Source organism: Nicotiana attenuata, chromosome 3 (genome assembly GCF_001879085.1).
Source record: "Nicotiana attenuata strain UT chromosome 3, NIATTr2, whole genome shotgun sequence".
Taxonomy (NCBI): domain Eukaryota; kingdom Viridiplantae; phylum Streptophyta; class Magnoliopsida; order Solanales; family Solanaceae; genus Nicotiana; species Nicotiana attenuata.
The window spans coordinates 42,774,182-42,793,419 of NC_031991.1; the positions used below are offsets into that span (position 1 = coordinate 42,774,182).

The window sequence follows — 19,238 nt, forward strand, 5'->3', positions numbered from 1 at the left end:
AAATAACGTAAAAATATTTTAATTTGGGATACAGTATCTAAACTAAAAGAAATATTAGAACATACTAGTATTCAAACTAATATATGCACCACAATATTCTAATGAAAAATGCAATATTCAAATCAAACATGCCATAATATTCTAATTTGGAATACAATATTTAAACTAAACATATAATTTTTAGAATACAATATTCAAACCAAACATACCACAATATTTAATGTGGGATATATTATCCAAACCAAATTAAACATAACAAATTACAACAGATTAATGAAGAACATAGTATTCAAAACATCATACCATAATATTCTAATAAAGAATATAATATTCAAAATCAAACATATCACAATATTCTAATTTGGAATACAATATTCAAACAAAATATACCACAATATTCTAATCTGGAATACAGTATTCAAACTAAATATAGCGCAGTATTCTAATTTGAAATACAGTATTCAAATTAAACATACTTTTATTTTTATTTATTGTGTATATATTGTTTTACTTGCAATATTAACATGCTTTAATAGTATACAATGACTAGTTTACCATATAATTTTTTATTGTATACAAGAAAATAAGGACAAAGGTTCCCATAATAAAATAAAAAATTGTTTAATTTAATGGATTAATATTTTTTATTCTTTAATTTTATGTCCAAGTTTAAAATGGATGTAAGACTTTGGATTTGCTTCGTATATATAATTTCCTTTAATTTAGGCGACAAATTTGTCAGGTAGTTATTGTCCTTTAACTAATTGAATATGTGGAGTAATTAACTAATGTGTACTACATGTAATTTTATAACTAAAGTATACAGTGTCAAGAGTTCTTTAGAGGGGATATACGGTGTAAAGTTCCCGAAATATAGGCTATAAAATTGAAATGTAGGGAGCCCAGTTGTTGTTATATGAAATTTTTCCTTGAATAATTAATAAAATTTTAATTATAAAAAGTTTCTTATTACACAAAGAGACACTACAATAATTTGCGTAATTTATGACATATGAATTATGATTGATAGAGCTATGATTTCGCCCAAAACAACTTAGAAAAACTCGAACTGTCTGATGCAATTAAACCTTAGGTACGATAATATGTTACTGTATTAAGAATTAATTAATTTGGAAGAATCTTTCTATAAATTATCGCCTTCTCTCCTTGATAAAGCAGATTCTGCATCTCATCTTCAAGGCTTTCAATGGTATAGTACAACATGCAATACGTGATCAATAGTGCCTAGTAGCCGACAAGTACCCCGAATCAAACGTATGCTAACTCTTTATCATCAAAATCTCGACAATTTTTGAGCCACTTCCAACTTATCCACACGAAAAATATTACGTAAGATTTTTGTCTATCCTCCTTTTTAAAAAAATTGAAACTTAGGTAAGTGCTTTCTCAACACTTCTAACCCCTAAAATCACTACAAATATTGCAAAATTTACCAGCCTTTCACCAGCTTAAAAGGACACCTAATAAGTCAATCCCTCCTCCGCCTCTGGCTTCATGTGGAGAGCTTGCGCAACAGCTTATCAATAGGTGCCAGTACAAATGATGAAGTCTTGAGTCTGCATTTTTAAGGGTGCATCGGTCTTTTTGGATAAATCTAACTGTCCACAATTTCACATCCCACCAATGAAGAATTACCTCCACAAACATTAGCCTCAATCATACATATGCAATCATTTCTGGGCCGTCGCCTCCAAATCAGACAAGATCTCATTCATCTCCTCAAAGTAAGGCCATTTTTCCTGGCTTTTCTTATCACTCTTGCTTTCCTGTTACAGAATAGCAAAAAGCTGTTAAAAGTAGGCATCTTATCACTCGACTGAGGAAGAACTTCCAAACATTCAACAAGGTACACGGTGAAAGGCGAATCTTCAACTAAAAGGAAATATACAAATATTTCATGTGTGTCTATTTTGTTTTTGCAGTCTCCAATTTTCTACAATTCAATAAATGGATAATCTAATTTCTCTCCTTTTTGTCCTAAGAGGTCACAACACACCATAACAAAAGGGTATCTATCCCTTTTTTCACTTCTATGTCCGCAGAAAAATAAATAATGTGACATCCTTCAGGAAAAAATTGTTCTGAAAAGGATAGTCATTTAAAATGCATGGTTTTATGGTTTTATTGTGATATATTGTTTCTCCCAATAAAGTTTGAGCATGCTAACCAACACTACCAAGTAAATGTACACGCGCTCAAGGAGGAAACAAAAAAGAAATACTCACCTCATACTTTTGAACTAGAGAAGCCCAGAGAGATTTACACTGCGCAGGACTTCGATTGACTCCAGTAGATAGTAAATTTGAAGATATCTCTTCCCATAGTGCCATTCGTCCTCGAACAACTTGGAACCTGCTGTGGAGTTCCCCACGCAATTTTATCAATTTCTTTATCTCATCATGTTTCCATCTGTTCCTCTTCAAAGGCTTGGAAGATTTCATCATAGATTCCGGAAAGCCAGAATCAATTTGAATGCTCTCTTCTCTGGGCGATCCTGATTCCTCCTGTGTCAAAGCACCAAAACTACCTTCTTGTAACTGAGCAAGTAGTTATGATGATACAAATGGATTCAAAGAATCATCTAATAATACCGTGGTGGTAGAATATTCATCCCCCGAGTTTGAACTTGAAGTAGTTGCTCTGTCGTGTGTAAGTCTCTCAATATCCATATCATCACCTGTGTGACATAAAAGTTAAGGAAGAAATGACAGCAAATTTAAAGCATGCATTGGATGCATAAGATATAGTCATATCAGAAGACGAAAACCAACAAGCAATTTCCGATGTAATATCTATCCACCCACTCATGAAATTATCTTCTCCAGAAAAGAAAATAAAAGACACTACTTTCATGATGCACACGCATACTGCAAGCCAGCAACTGCACAATGCACTTTAGACATTGAGAACATGTAAGAATTCCATTGTGGAGAGCAGAAATCAAGCAATCAGGTTCTGGGGAAAACTTTTGCAGACCAAAAAGGTCAAGGTAGTATCACAGTGTGAGAGTGGTAGAACCAAATATCTCTTCCGTTTCACCCACTACAGTGCTTCTAAATATTGGAGCAACCCCTTTCAGCACTTGTTATGCACATGACAAATGCTAACACAACAAACTATAGTTAGTTGATAAGCCGTAATTGCAGTACATGTGTGACCCTAACACACACACACACACACACACATATATATCGCTTAAGTGATGTTCTAGTTCTACTCAAAATTATTATATACCCACATGAATAGCCAGCCCCACTGCCCTACCACCTAGGCTATTGGTCCATTTTGTGAATGTCAAAGAAATTACATTAAGAGGATCACAAGCATACCAACACCGAAGATGATTACTATGAATAGCATCTTATTAGATTAGAAAACCACGGAATGCATTGGAAAGAATTACTGAGAAAAATTCTTTCATTGTAAAGAAACATTAGAGGAACAAAACCTTCCACTTGCTCGGCTGCATCATCAATTGGATAGCCAGGGCCAGGGCCTTCTTCTGCACGTGCCTCACTTGCCTGTTTTCCTTTCTGATCTTCATCCATTACGTTTCTCAGTGCTGAAAAACCAACATGTGATTTTCCAGAAAGTTTTCCATTGATTTCATCAGCCAGGACTCCTGCAGGATTTTCGAAGGCAATGGCAATAACCTCAGGTCTTTTACTACTGTACTTCCGGACCATTTTCCTTAAAACTTCAGACACAGTTCTTTCCATGTGCGGCAACGGGCAACTCAGCGGACAGCTTGACAATGCAGCATGTGCAGCTTTATGAAGTGCATCCAGAAGTTTTCCTTTGTCAAGCCACAAGCAGCGTGTTGTGATTCTTATTTTTCCTTTCAAAGCTTTCTCTGTCGCACCATCCGTGGATTGAGGACGTAATATTTCCATACTGCATTAGAGATATCTTACAAAGTTCAGTATCACAAAGTGGACATGTCTGTCATGCATCAGAAGCTTTAGAAGTTTACCTGACCACTATAATACCATCGGAAGCAATTCTTTGTCTCTCATCAATACAAAGTTCAGCAGCTGTACCAAATGCTTTGTCACCATCACTATACATCAACTGCAAAAAAAAATAATATTACTAGATCAGTGTCATGTCTGCACATAACAGCTTAAACTAGCAAGCAAGATTAAAGACTGCAGTCTTTTTGTACACAATGAGAGAGTAAGACACCTGCAAATTCTCCTTCCCTAGGGAAATGAAACCATTGGATAGAACTTTTCTGTTCCTCAAATGGGAGACTCCAAGCATCTCTCCGTTCTTGATAACCTATTCACACACGGTTACAATAACAGAGGTCACTTTAAATAAACATTGAGAATGAACTGAGAAGGCTTGACAACAATGCTTATAAAGCAAGCAATTCGACAAAATCATCCCCACTGCATATAATTCCCAATGCTTGGAGCCCTTTTCTCCCCTTTATCCTTCTTCAAGTCTATATATTCATGTATTTTAGGAAAAATTACCTCTTGCTTTTTCTTACTTTATTTTCGTCTTCCTGAATCGAGGGTCTATCGGAAACAGCCTCTTTGCCCCTATCGGGGCAGGGGTAAGGTCTGCGTACACATTACCCTCCCCAGATCCCACTATGTGGGATTTTACTGGGTAGTTGTTGTTGTTGTTGTTGTTGTTGTTTAGGAAAAATTAAAAATCACCAAAATAAATAGGTTTATACTTTTCGCATCCCATAGTGAGAAGCTGGAAACTGAAACATGAGTGATAAAATAGAACTTGGTCAGCTTAGATCCAATTCAGTAAGAGAAAATCAGTCGAAATAGTTTAATCCTTTAATTAGTATCTTTAGACTTTAGGACCACAGGGTCACAGAAATGTTAATGGAGCAGAGAATTAATTACAACTGTTGAAACAGTTAGCTAAGTTCTAAGCCATTGTAACATATTGGACATCAGACAAACTTCCCTCAAACAGTATATCTAGCTTTGGTAAGATCTGTTCTCTGACAAGGGAGATATAGTCTAGTGGAAAGGGCCATCAATCTCTAACCATGAGGTTGGGCTTCAGTTCACCAAGGAAGCAAAATGGGAAAAGCCATTGTTTGGCTCCTGGGCAGGTGGGTCTGGGTTTGACGTTTACAGAATCTCAAAAAATAAGAAAATACATAAAATGAAAATCTGTCACATTCTGGGCCTAAACCAGTGAAGATATCCACTTCTGACCCGGACATCATTTCTAGCCAGAGATGAAGGGCACTATATGAATGGACTTTCAATCCGGATTTTCCTTGCAAGCCTACTGCCCAGCTCCAGCTGGAAAAGATAGAGGACACAAATGCAACAAATTCGAGGTTTAGGTTGACCTCTAGAATAAAGATACAAGACATGTTTATCATCCATGATTGGCATCGACCTCTAGAAGCTCACAAATTAGCTAAGTGCCCCAAAAAGACATCAAGACCTGAATGTTGGAGTTTTGTGAAGGGATGCTGGAATTCAGAAATCTTAATCGAGCTTCTATAATTATGGGTGAACTGAAGAAGAAATATTAAACAAAAGAAAATGAACGAGTCAAGTAGCAGCATAATGGGCATGTAGAAACAAAGCGAACTGGTTTTCATCAATTCATTATTGTTTTAGAAAGCAGGAGAATTGCAAATCTTGAGAAATCCAATGGGGAGCATACACCTCGAGCAAACTCCCAAAAAGACATGCTTCTATCATGACACTGTTTCCTAAAATAGCGAGAATACCATTATGGATAAATCTTCCCCTCATTGTCTCAAGAAGATATTCCTATAACACACCTCAAATCCAATGGCTAAGGTCTATACAATTTGATGGTACTTGGAGAAATAAGCATTATCAATCAAACATCGAAACAAAACCAAACTACTTACAGCCGTGTGCCGAATTCCAGTTGATTTCCCCAATAATTCATGCTCTTTTAGGAATAAGAGCTCGCCATGGATTGGAAGAAAATGTTGTGGCTTCACAATCTTCAGCACTTCTTCCTTCAAACAAGAAATCCAACTTCAACATTGCAGCTTAGAACATTGAGCATGAGGTCGTAAAGAAGAATGACAAGAAAATTGGTCAAAAAGATACAAGGAATCAGTACTGTCTCATGCTCAGGAATATAATCTGAGAAACTGGTATTCTTAAAATTTGATACGATGTCTAATGTCTTCCTCCTTCCTTTGTTATTCTAAAGCATAAAGATACATAAAAATGTAAATCATACCCCCCCCCCCCCTTACCCCTCCGCTTCTCTTCCACATATCTTTTATCCACGGACCAACAATGTAGAACTTCCACATATAATAGCCTGTTTGGCCAAGCTTCTTTTGAGGCAGAAGCACTTTTTTTTTTGGTCAAAAGTGCTTTTTTTTCTAAAATTAAGGTGTTTGGCCAAGCTTTTGAAAGGAAAAAAAGTGCTTTTGAGGAGAAGCAGAAGCATTTTTGGAGAAGCAGAAAAAGTAGCTTCTTTCCAAAAGCACTTTTTGAAAAGCACTTTTGAGAAAAATACACTTAAAAGCAGTTTTTTAAAGCTTGGTCAAACACTAATTGCTCCTCGGAAGTACTTTTGAAATCCATTTGCCAAACACAAACTGCTTCTTACCAAAAGTACTTTTGAGAAAAAGCACTTCTCAAAATAAGCTGATTTTTGCAGCTTGGCCAAACGGGCTATAAGTCAACTTAAGAAACAGTACCCGCAGTGCGGTTCACTCACCCATTTACATCACTTACCCATCCCTCAGACCTTTTCCCTTTTCTAGTCACAATATGATGAAAAGAAACGCACATGATCTTGTAACCAAGTTTTTATTTCGCTTCTATTAAGTGGAAGCGAGAATGAAGCCCAGATCGCCCTTTAAGTTGGGGGATGAAAGGAAGTCAACTAAGATCTACCAGGTATATTTGTACTAGCTTCTACCAGCAAAAGGAATAACTCAAGATAAAGTCATTATTAAATGGGCCTCGAGAGATCAACAGAAAGAACCATTATCATAACAGTCAGTGTAATGCAGTATGCTTGAGATTAGAGAATTAACCCCAAAAAAAAAAAGGAAGCTTTTCCCTAAAATATAAGAGTGCACTTAAAAGAAAACTTTACCAGCTCTTCACGATGAGCATGGCCGGATGTATGCAGCAGCTCATTCTTTCCCATCACTATTGTTGATCCAATATCTGATATGCGGTTTAACATTTCCATCACCCGGGTCTCATTACCAGGAATCACCTATAAGAAAAATTGTGCAGCTGATTAAAGCAGTACAACAACATTATCAATTATCTATCTGCAAACTTACTTCCAAAGAACACCTCAAGGAATCTTCTTTTGAATAGTTTCAAAAGTGCTGGAAAGCACAAACAAAATCAAGAAGATATGTTCCTAAGCATTCATCATATAAATAGGAAAAAGAAATTAGAGAAAAAAAGATATTCAAAGTTACCAAATATAGTTTACCCTAACTTGTGCATCAAATGAAACAGTGCAAGGATACAAATCAAGTCAATATCCGTTCAATCCTCCTTACACAAATTTATCCCATCCTTTTCCGAATGTTGATTTCACTTCTCCTATTTTTGTTTGGTATTGGAAGGAAACTCAGCAGCACAACATCATTTTCAAATGCAATAACATAGAGTTTGAAAGATCTCACCGACAACGAGGCCATGGGTTCAGACTAATGAAAACTCCAATACTTTATGTGAACGATTTTGAGCATCCAATCCAAAACCCCAAGGTCATTGGTAGAGTAGTCTGAAACCTTTATAAACCTCTTTGGAAGCCCTAATACAACTCATGTGGACAACTATCTATCTCAATACCCTCAGACACTTGTAATCTGATTTTGGCGTCCAAAGTGTACCAGATTTACGAATATGAGAATGAGCTTATAAAATGTTGGCTCTTATACATTATATTAAAGAGTCTAAGCACCCAACCCAAGATCTTAAAGGCATGGTTTAAGTAGCCCAAGACCTTTATAAACCTCTTTGGAAGTCCTTATATAATTCCATGTGTGCAGCAATCTATCTCAGTATTCTATCTACCAGAATATTTTAACCAACATATAGATGGGTGCAGAAAATTTAGTGTGTATCTACATGCAATAATTTCTTATACCAGTGAGAATTAACTGCATCAACTACCACTAATCCTAAGTTGTATAGGACTTATGATACTATTCAGCTCGCTAAGCAGGAAATTTATGGTTCACTTCGTTTACAGTAAATGCTCTTTGCAAAGCTACTAATCAACAAAACCACGTCCTTTCATATGGCAGGGATTTTTCAAAAGCATATAAACTTCATTAAATGACAGGAAGCATAAAATGGTGATGACAAAGCACAAAGAAGGGCTACCAGGGAGTTGCTACAAACACCAAGACTAAAATTCCTCAACTATTAGTACATGGGCTGCAAGGAAATAAAAAAGTTGGTAGAAGATGAGTGAGAATAAGATTCTTCTCTTTAGGTGGGCAAGCATGTACTAATAGTCTCTTGTTGGAGTCAGAACTAGGGCATAAAAAGATTAATGCTAATATGCCAAAGTGAAGACACGGATGATCTTAATTGATCAGATACATCTGCTGAGAATAGGACTCCTAAGAACGAATTTGTCATGAACGAAAAATTCTCATTGCCTTGAGTTCTACAATACATTACCTTGGCTGAATACAAAACTATATCTTCTTTGTTTAATTTGAGTGAATGACTACTTCCATATGACGCAAGATTCAATGCAGCACGAGGTTCTGCCTGACACACCAGCAGACTAGGTTACATATTTTCTAATTGAAGCCTGCAAAGCTGGCAAACGCATCAACAATACTTACTTGAGAACCTGTTGTCACAATAAGCAAATCTTTTGGGGCATAAGCATCAATATCTTCCACCTTTACCTGAATTAGATGTGTGGGAAGAAATTAGATAAGACGAGTAGATTTACAAGGAAAAAATTTAGGAAATAGGCACTGTTACATATTGAAAATATCCCTTCCTTATATCACCAGATGCACTCCACAGATTGAACAATGATATCATACAAAAAATCTGAGTGATACTCCTTACTAAATAAATGTTCAAGGTGTTTTTGCTCCCTCTATCCTCCGACTCAATTGGGCAAGACATTAGATCTAGGTTGTTCAACTTCAATCACAGTAGCAGATCCAAAGAGAAGACAAAATTTAACGAAGTTGTATGATAAGGAATCTGAACCTCCATCTCCCATCCCCATCTCCACCCCTGCCCCGGAAGATCAGAAAAGAAGAAAAAAGAAAAAAACAACCTCAACGTGTTCTTTTTCTCTCTCAGGGGCCTTTGGTGCTTGGCTAAAAAGTCATGTTGTTCTATTGACTGCCATGTTATGGCCATTTGTAATCACAAAGCCGCATACAATCTATTAAGCTATACCATCGAGGAGGTGAACCTGGACTAAAAGTATCTCTTAGGCCTTCAGATCACCAAAGTGTCCTATGCATATGATGTCAACAGATATAATTCAGGGGTGATGATGGAAACAAAGTCAATTTTGCCGCATAACAAATATTGCGATAAATTCCGCATATCTCGCCTTAGACAATCAAATAAAAACTGAGTTATTTAATCCTCGCCTTATCTTTTAGAGATTTTACACAGCACTCCACCATTTATATTTTATATCATGGTTAACATTTACGACTATGGTATAGAAAAAAGATGCAAGTCGAAACTGGTACGCTTAACAGTCTTTGGATAATTAGGTATGTCACTTGGCATAATGTGTCATGTGGCATATCAGAGTCATTGCAAGCAGATAAAGTATGTCCTCCAGTCAAAAGAGACCTTGACAATTTAGGCCATTACCAGAGTTGATGGATCTATTGGTGCCTTTCCATCTTTCCATGCAGCGTCAAGATATGTCCTCAAGGACATGCCGACAAATACCTATTAAGCAATCATGTTATAATCTGAATCTGGAAAACAGGAAAAAAAAATCTAAACAACACTATAATGTCATGAGAACGTATTCGAATAACACAGATGAGAGACTGCATACCAGCTTTCTGCCAGTCAAGTCAGCTGCAGCTTTCACACTGCCAAGACGATGAATATTTGATGCAAACTGAGTAGTGATAACCCTTCCTTTGGCAGCCGAAATGTGCCTCAGGAGCGAATCTGCAACTACAGTTTCACTTAGTGTCCTTCCAGGGGAAAGGACATTTGTCGAATCACTCATCATCTGGAACAAAATACCCATCAATAATTTCTTTTAGGTTGCTCCAATCAACAACATATCCTCCATGTTTTACCAGGCATGTAGTTGACTTTTTAGAATGAAAATAAAAAACTAGAGGTGTATGCACATAAAGCAAATACGGTTATGGGATTGAGAGAAATTGGATATCAGCTCCTAGCCCCGTGGAAAAAAAACCAACACCATATCCAAAAAATATGTACATGTACGCAAACTTGAGAACAAGAGACTTTATCGAACACAAACATAGTAAAGAAAAACATAAACAAATGACGCATGACAGACCAAGAAGATTGCAGCTCAAGAACCTAACAAGGGGTAAAAGTAACACTACATTTGAGGCAAGCAATGAGATGATTTACAATTGTGGAGCAAAGAGCTAGTACAATTAAGATAACATGGAGTACTATATGCATCACATGTTCAAAGTAAACGAACCAAAATATAAAACAAAAAGACATACTATTCACAGTTCAGAAAAGTTAACAACGATGAAACTGTGGTGTTAATCTAATTCAAGAGGAATTTTCAACACTTTTAGGCAAAACTCCATGTAAAGAGGGAGAGACTGAGCCCAAAGAGCAATGTGGGAAGGGGGGAGGAGAGCAAAGTGGGAGCATATACATCATAGCTATGCATGTATGCACTCAATAAGAGAACTAAGAAAAGCTCAACAATACTGCATAATTGCAGGATAGTTGTACATACAGCGGAATATTCAAAGGAAAAACAAAGGACTTCATAGGAGAGCATTTAAGGAGAAAATACAGATGTGCATGTACATTTCATCTTACTAAATAGCAGTTACAGTTTACTAGTAGAGGAAGCAAATAGTAAACCGACTCTTGCTGACCATACACTCTTCAGCCCCTAAAATATATGATACAAAAATAAATATATATATTTAGTAACCGTTAGTTTCAAGTACCTTGGGTCGGTTATACAGGGGGATGGGAAGATTGACGAGGATGTCACACATTATAGGAGTTGGGTGGATGAAGTGGAGGTTAGCGTCTGGAGTCCTGTGTGACAAGAAAGTGCCACTGATTCTCAAAGGTAAATTTTATAGAGCGGTGGTTAGACCGAACATGTTGTATGGGGCTGAGTGCTGGCCAGTTAAGAACTCACATATTCAGAAGATGAAAGCAGCTGAAATGAGGATGTTGAGGTGGATGTGCGGGCACACTAAGATGGATAAGATTAGGAATGAAGATATTCGGGAAAAAGTGGGTGTGGCCCCATGGATGACAAGCTGCGGGAAGCCAGTGGTTAATGTTGAGTTCACACTACGCTTTCATTCCTCTTAGTGCTGGACTTTATCTACTGGTTATTGTTTTGCTTTTCTATCTATTTTCTGTTTCTGGTGTTGTTGTTCTTTGTTCTATGGTTTCTATTGATGGTACTGATATATTGCCTCTTTTCGTCTTCTTTTCGTCTTCTTGAGCCGAGGGTCTTTCAGAAACAGCCTCTCTACCCCCTCAGGGTAGCGGTAAGGTCTGTGTACACACTACCCTCCCCAGACCCCACTAGTGGGATTTCACTGGGTCGTTGTTATTGTTGTTGTTGTATCTAGCAATTGTTAACTCTTTCAATAGTACCCCATTATATCGAATGTAATTTAACATTACACATTATTTCAATAGATTGAACAGAGTCATTCTAAAAGTAGTAAGTTTAATTGAAAAAAGTAAATTTCACAATAAGATACTACCGTACCAAAGTAACCCCTTCTTTTGACAGTTCCTCAAGGCCCTCTCGATCAAAAACCTTTCCATCAAGTGGTGACTCATCTATCTGTCAAATACAAAATACTCATAATCCTAGGACAAAGATTATAAATCTAAATAGTTTCAGATAACTTATAAGAAGGATGCAGAATGCAATACCTTCCAGTCACCTGTATGGAGGATGGTACCGTCGGAACAACGTAGAACTATCCCACTACAATCTGGAATAGAATGAGTAACCGTTATAGGTTCTACCTCAAACGGCCCAGCAGTAAATTTCCTTCTTGTTTTAAATACCTTAAGCCTAGATGGAACAAATATCCCAAATTCTTTCAGTCGCTTCTTAATCAGCTGCTTGCAAGAAAAACAGATACTTAGTTCAACAGATATTGATATGTAACACTGTTGAAAAGTTTAAAGCAAAAGGAACATGATGCTCTAAGAAATAAGTATCCAATGGTAGGTATTGGTGTCTCAAATCATGTATTACATGGGTATCGGATCATACTCCAACAAAATTAAAAAAACCTTGCTGCCAGTTTGATACTTTTAGTAACCACTTGACCTTGTTTCCTAATAGCAAAAATGAAGAGAACAAGGCACCCACACTAATAGAAAGGAGAAAAGAAAAAGCAGAAAAGAGAAAAGAGAAAAAAAAATTCCAAATGGAGATAGGAAGGCTGAAGAAAGAAAGAAACAGAGCAACAGGTAGAGAAAGAGATAGAGAGATCAAGGATAATGAATAGAATAGATGAGAGAAGGCAGTTTCACTTTTTCCTATTTGATGAAGATAACAATGAAAAGACAGAAGGTGCAAGATTGAGGAGAAGAAAATCAAGTAATTTCAGATTCTCCTTGCTTGGTAGGAGATACAAGAAGAAAGACTTACGTTCCATTACTGGATCTAAAGGATAAACAGACTTAGTATGATTTCACCTATTTGGTTCTCAAGGACAGAATTTCAACTTTGACTTAAGATGTCTCCTTTCCTTATCTTGAATAAGGCTGACTTATGTTTTATGGCTTTAGGCTTCAAATTACCACATATCCCTAGTGAACACAGGAAATGCTGTATAATTAAAAGCAATCAAAGAACTCATAGGATCGTAACGAACCTCCATTGTGAACGATGATGCGAAAATTGGCGTGTGAGAATCCAGAGCAGGAATTACCTGTTTGGATAACACTGTTAATGCAAAACAAATTGTGCAAAAAGCATGCAAGCATATTTGTTTAATTCAAAAAGCATGCAAGCATATTTGAATATTAAACAAGAGGAACTGGAGTGCCCAGAAATATATTTCGTGCATCAGCAAAAGCTAATTCCAATAAAGGGGAGACAATCAATAAAGGGGCACGGGGCAATAAAGTTAAAGATGCAATTATTTACTAAACCTATCAAAGAAAGGGCCTTCTTAGAAGCACAAGAACTCTAGGTAGCAGGAAAAATTTTATGAGACAGACTAGTCACTTAGAAATATTAGAAGTATGATCTCTTTAACTTAGATCTAGCGGGTGAGTTCATTGTCCCTCATATTAGAGAATGATCTGCTTTGTACTTGGATTCCCAATTATCCACTGACACATCTACGCAAATATATCCAGTCCACCAGTACATATAAGAAAATGAATAGCTTAGAATAGAAACTTTACCCATGGCAACGCACCAATGTGGTCTTCATGTCCATGGGTTATAACAACAGCTTCAATTTTGTGGCTCCATTTCTTTATGAATGTTGTATCAGGAATAATCTTCTGGACACCAAGATCTTCATAGCTGAGTTGGACATCCAACAAGATCCCAAGTCAGTCCATGACAAAGAAATAAGGATAAGGTAACTAAAATTCAAAGTTGAAAGCAGCTAGCCCCATTTAAGGAAATAAATTCTTTGAACGGCTTATCCTCGTAGGAACTATTAACTTAAACATAAACGTATAGAGGATCTTTCAGTAGGAAATGATGACGGATCCTCTGGACCTCCACCATCAGATTAATGACTAAAGCAGAAAGTGCAATCAAAGAAGACCCATTAAAGGATGATTCCACATAATTTTCTACACAGCAATATCAAAATAGATTGTAAAAATGTTGCATGAAAGACCACTTTGTAACACCTACCCTGGGAACATTATTCCAGCATCAATGAGAATATAACGATCATAATTTCCAACAAGCATGCAATTCATCCCAATTTCTCCCAGACCACCAATAGGAAGAACACGTAAAGGTGGGCCGTCAGCCCCTTCATAGAAGTGCTCCATCCTTCGTTGGACAGAATCGTCAATGCTTCTTCCAGCGCCCTCAGTTTTTGCAGGTCTTCTACGCGGACCTTTTGATCCACGCACACCTGAAAGGACATCAAATTCCAACCATAAATAGAATAAATATTTTTTAACGAAGTTCTGCTCAACAACACCTTATCAAAAGAAGCGAAGTTTTGCTAATTGGATTTACATCAATGCTGGTCATATGTAAGAGCACAATGCAAGAAAAGGTACAACATCAATATTTGTTTGTAACTGTAATGAGAACATATGTCCAACTATAGCTGTAAATGACTAGAGAATATTCTGTGAAAAATAAATAAATTGTCTCCTTTGTCTTGACAACAAAAACGAATAATTTAAACTCAAATGATAAGAACTGCAACCAGTAATTGGAACCAATTTCTTTCAAACACTCAAAAAAATCTTATCGCAGGACTTTACTCTAGTATTTTCAACTCAGAAATAAACCAAAAAAGGGGGAGGAGGCAATGCAAGAAAGCCACGTACCTATAGTAGAAGAGGAAGGAGTATAGCAAGAAATGTAACGCTTGCTAGGGTTTAATTGATGGCATAGTTTGTACGGACATAGTGAAATAGCGCTGAAAGCCGCCATGTGAACGAATAATTCTACTTCGTAACTATTAGAGTAACTGCCGAGTAAACATATAAATGGCTGCTTAGCTGACAGAGAAATCTATGAAGGAATTCAAGAGCTTATTTCTCTGCAACTGCTAGAGGTTTAAGGGGGTAGCGGGAAATGGAGAGATAAAGGGGGAAGAAGAGGATTTTGTTTGCTGAAACTCAAAGAATAGAATATGACCGTAAAAATATCTTTCTTATCGTTTCGGCCTCTCGTATTCGCATTCACTCTCTGGGAAAAAGATTAGAGGGATGATGGAATGCACGTGCCTACGCAATAGTACCATGGTACTTTATTTACTTGAGAGGAAAAAAATTAAAAAACAAGTAAATGCATATGTAATTAATTATTGTTTGTCTATCCAAGAGATCTTTGGTTTTTAGTTCCACCAAGTTTTATCAAGTTACATGACTTCTTCGAGGAAATGTAAATTAAACACAAGAAATCTTTGTAAAGTAGTTTTCTTCTGTACAATTTGTAACAGGTGAAGATCATTCCGGGATCGTTTGATACGCGGACTAAATTTTTCCGGATTTATAATCCTGGGATTATAATCCCTGGACTAATTTATAGTACCTGTGAGGTGGGATAATATAATCCCAAGTTTGATGGATAAGGAGTTTGATGGGATAAGGTGAGATAAGGTAGGATATCATGCACTCCGTTCGGTCCACAATAAGTGATCATTTTACCTTTGGCACACCTATTAAGAAAATACGAACTCATAGAGGAAAAAAAAGTGTATTCACTAAATTAACCTTAATTAATTGTTACCTTGGAATATGTAAATAAGGGCAAATTATGGAAAAATAAATTAATTCCTTCTTGATTATGTAAATGGACATTTATTTGGACCAAAATAAATCAGTAAATTGATCACTTATTGTGGATCGGAGGAAGTATTAAGACTGAGATTAAATGTATGTCATGTTAAATTTATACTATCAACCAAACATGATATAGATTTAGTCCCACATATTATCCCACCTTATCCCGCGTACCAAACGACTTCATTAACAACTAATGAATTCTTATCTCCAAAAAAAACCAATAACATCACATTCTGTTAAATTACAATACTGCAACAATAACATACCAAAGTAAGGTCCACAAAAGGTTGGATATTGGCAGACCTTGCCCATATTCTTGTGTGAGATAAAGACTGAATTGCAATACCCAGATACCAATTATCCAACTTCAAAATAAGTAAAAGAAGCATAGTAGAATTTTCATCTCTTTTTTTTTCGTTCCGCTTAACAGTAGTATTAAAATTGGAATATCCAGTAACCTTCTACCAATTACAATAAGATGGAGTACAATTTGGTTCAGTAAAAGAACTTTTGGTTACAAAAGAAAAAGCATTTGCGTGCCTAGAAAAACTTCTCTTGATAGTGAGCTTGTTATGGTCAATTTCCTATTTCAGATACATCTAAAAAAACACCATAAAGCCAAGAATGGCCAAACTACAAAATGCTGAAATGCTGTGAATTGTACTCCATCCATTACAACCAAAGCATTCATGAGGGTGACATTATTATGACGAGAACAGAGAGTAACCATTTGCTCGCAGGAGTTCCGCGTTATCCTTCTCCTCTTAGGATGCAGTTGACTAACCCCTAACACATACAAGCCCTAATGAATAACACTCTTTTGCCATCAGCAGAAGAATACTCTTGAGCAGATTATTAGTAAGCTGCTGTAAGATCCCCTAGTTTCTGTAGGACATCCTTTTGTCCTAAATGGCTTGACAAGACCTATTTGCTTGCAGAATGGTCAGTACCAGAAGCGTGCTTGCGGTTCAGGTAGCGGATGACAGCATCTTCAGTCCTGTATGGTGCACATAAAGTAGGTTAGATGATCTGAAAAGTTTGTAAGGTACACCGAATGTAGGTTAACTTAGACAGATCAATCAGAAAGGTTCAATGCTCAACAAAAGCATATACTATCATAATGATGGATAAATGGAAATCATGTTTTAGCCCGCTGCATTCTGATTACAAAACCCTCCCTAGGTTAGATCAAAGATGTTCACAGCAACAAAGTACCATGATAACCATCTATTTTTCCTTTTGAAAGATAGAGTATTGAACACAGAGAAGTTTATACACAACTAGCATGAATTATGATATTTAGGCAAGAAGTTTACCAAGACTGATTGTAGAATTCAGAACGCCGCTCCATTTCTGCATCACGGCCAGAATCTCCAGAAACAAGCTTAAGATCTCTGGCTTGAGATGCAACTAATGCATTAATAAAATCAGCAGGTGACTGACTAAATCCAAGAAAAAAAGCTCGCCTTCTTTGATGTTCATGGATTTTCTTTATAGCAGTAGAAATAGCTTCATCACATGCATCAATCTCCTTGTTATTCTCTAAATTAGATAAGAAAGTGGACATTTCCTTCTGCAATGTGAAGGGAACATCAACAAGTACATCATAACAAGTGTTACCAGCTGGGCTACTTCCAGATAGCTTAATCCTGTGCTCCAAATGAGTAGGTTGAGGGGCAGTCAGATGCGGATTAATCTTTTGGGAAACCAGGGAAAATTTCAACTTTTCTTCTCCAAAAACCTTCCTGAGAGGCGGATCACAAGTGAACGAGGAGGTGTCATCGGATATCTGTAGCTTCCTACTTTTTACATAGTACCAGAGAGCAGCTAAAACTCTCGCTCGTGTCTCAACCTCAATACCAAGAACCTCTTGCAAAGCTGGCGAAAGTTTAAATTTCTCAGGCATATAATTCATTTCCAGTCTGATGATTGCTGTAAAATCCTTATCCCCTTTCCTCTTAATCTCAAAACCATCATGATGCACTGGTGCTCGAGAGCTATCCCACAAGATTACATGGTGATCAGGATAGAGACTCTGATCCAAGTAAACAGTAATTTTCTTAAAGAAAGATGAAAACTTGGGGTAAGAAACACCCGATTTCTGCTCCATTTCAGATGCAGGACGATCTGGCCCACCCCCCAAGATCCTCCCGAAAATCTTAATAGACCAAGAAGGTGGCTCAGTAGTTTTGCTCTCGGAATCAGCTGGTGGTGTCTGATTTGCGAAAGTGTTGAATACATAGATCCTGAGGGTCTTTTGGACATGCGGAGGACCCTTAAGGGATTCCAACATGTCAATCTTCTTTCTATAAAGAGCAGCATCTACACGAGCCTCGAGTTCAAGCAACTGAGAGTAAAGCACAGATTCGGGCAAATTCGCAGCCACTTTATCAGGTATACACTTATCAGAAACTTTACGCTTTTTTCTACGCACAGCAGGGGTTAATTCCATAGTCTTTAAAGGTGAAGCAGTTGCTTGGCCATGACCAGAGGAACCACCAGCACGAGAAGTCGGTCTCTGGAGCACTTTTCTAGTACCCCCAGTAGTATTGGGTGTGGAAGTAGCAGGGGATGAGACATTGGTGTTAACCCCTGAAGTGATAAAATGGCTAAAGGCCTGAGCTTGGCCTTGGAATTGAGCATGAGAACGTTGAGATTGTGGTTCGGATAATTGAAAATGGCCAGGGAACTGTGACGCACGTTGTGCGTGTGACTGAGAGAAAAGATGTGCTGCTGGTTGATTATGGTTCATGGGCATAGATTGAGGTATTTGCATTGGCCCTGAATTTCCTAAACCAACATTCCTAACTGTGTTGTTATTATTCATAGGAAAATTCTAATTAAGAAAAGCTACAAAGCAGAATGTGAAATCCTATACTCGTCTTCAAAATTAGGGTTCCTTTTTCAAGTTTAACAACAAAAAAAAAACTTTTTGAACAACTATAGCTAACACAAAAGGAAGAAAGGAACCTGAAAAGGATTTCACCGGAAAAAGAGTGAGGTTGCCGGCGAAAGAGACGGAAAGGAACGAGTTCGCCGCCGAGGGAGAGTGATAACCGGCGGTCGTTCAAATGCTTTGGCCCAAGTGCAGCTCGACTAGTTTTTCCAAGAAGCTATTGGAAATTGGCAGGCCCATATCTATTAACTAACATTTGAGTTGACGGAAATTTACGCATGTGTTGGGGGCCCAACAGAACCCAATAATTCCTTTTAAAGGTTTACATTTTTAATAATGAAAGAATCATAATATCTAAATAGAATTATATATTGTGAATTATATGTGAAGATTAAACAGTGACAGGGACGTCTAATTGTGTACCTGTTGACAGTAGCGGAAGTCTTGCAGAACCTGCTTTGATCAATTGCTCAAGTTCGATTTCGTCTCTCTTGGAAACGTAATACTCTTCACAAACTAAGTGTCCTCTATGTATTTCTTGTGAGAAAAAGGAGATTAGTTCTCTGTATTTTTCTTCTTCTTCCGGTGTCTCTCTGAAGAGTACGTATGTTCCCTTTTATTTAGGGTTAAGGAAAAAAGCA

At 37.1% G+C, this 19,238-nt stretch overlaps 2 protein-coding genes across 2 annotated transcripts; both read right to left on the reverse strand.

Moving 5' to 3' along the window:
* Positions 1,126–15,072, reverse strand: LOC109223609 (ribonuclease J). The gene is made up of 18 exons (XM_019387992.1): positions 14,739–15,072; positions 14,083–14,311; positions 13,617–13,740; positions 13,079–13,135; positions 12,123–12,314; positions 11,953–12,030; positions 10,039–10,221; positions 9,846–9,926; positions 8,837–8,902; positions 8,667–8,759; positions 7,108–7,233; positions 5,891–6,004; positions 4,207–4,302; positions 3,995–4,092; positions 3,470–3,915; positions 2,613–2,698; positions 2,247–2,525; positions 1,126–1,787 (listed from the first exon to the last, which is right to left on the reverse strand). Exons 1-18 carry the CDS (start codon positions 14,842–14,844, stop codon positions 1,692–1,694), a joined length of 2,550 nt encoding a protein of 849 aa, XP_019243537.1. The 5' UTR covers positions 14,845–15,072; the 3' UTR covers positions 1,126–1,691.
* Positions 16,079–18,828, reverse strand: LOC109223610 (SWI/SNF complex component SNF12 homolog). The gene is made up of 2 exons (XM_019387993.1): positions 17,018–18,828; positions 16,079–16,698 (listed from the first exon to the last, which is right to left on the reverse strand). Exons 1-2 carry the CDS (start codon positions 18,526–18,528, stop codon positions 16,626–16,628), a joined length of 1,584 nt encoding a protein of 527 aa, XP_019243538.1. The 5' UTR covers positions 18,529–18,828; the 3' UTR covers positions 16,079–16,625.

Bases quoted from the DNA above. Each gene is read 5' to 3' on its own strand.
- LOC109223609 (XM_019387992.1), bottom strand. From the start codon at position 14,844: ATGGCGGCTTTCAGCGCTATTTCACTATGTCCGTACAAACTATGCCAT. The intron at 8,760-8,836 runs GTAAGTATTGTT...CTGGTGTGTCAG, and splicing joins TTGTGACAACAGGTTCTCAA to GCAGAACCTCGTGCTGCATT. The intron at 4,303-5,890 runs GTAAGTAGTTTG...GTGTGTGAATAG, and splicing joins CTGGAATTCGGCACACGGCT to GTTATCAAGAACGGAGAGAT.
- LOC109223610 (XM_019387993.1), bottom strand. From the start codon at position 18,528: ATGAATAATAACAACACAGTTAGGAATGTTGGTTTAGGAAATTCAGGG. The intron at 16,699-17,017 runs GTAAACTTCTTG...TGCACCATACAG, and splicing joins GAATTCTACAATCAGTCTTG to GACTGAAGATGCTGTCATCC.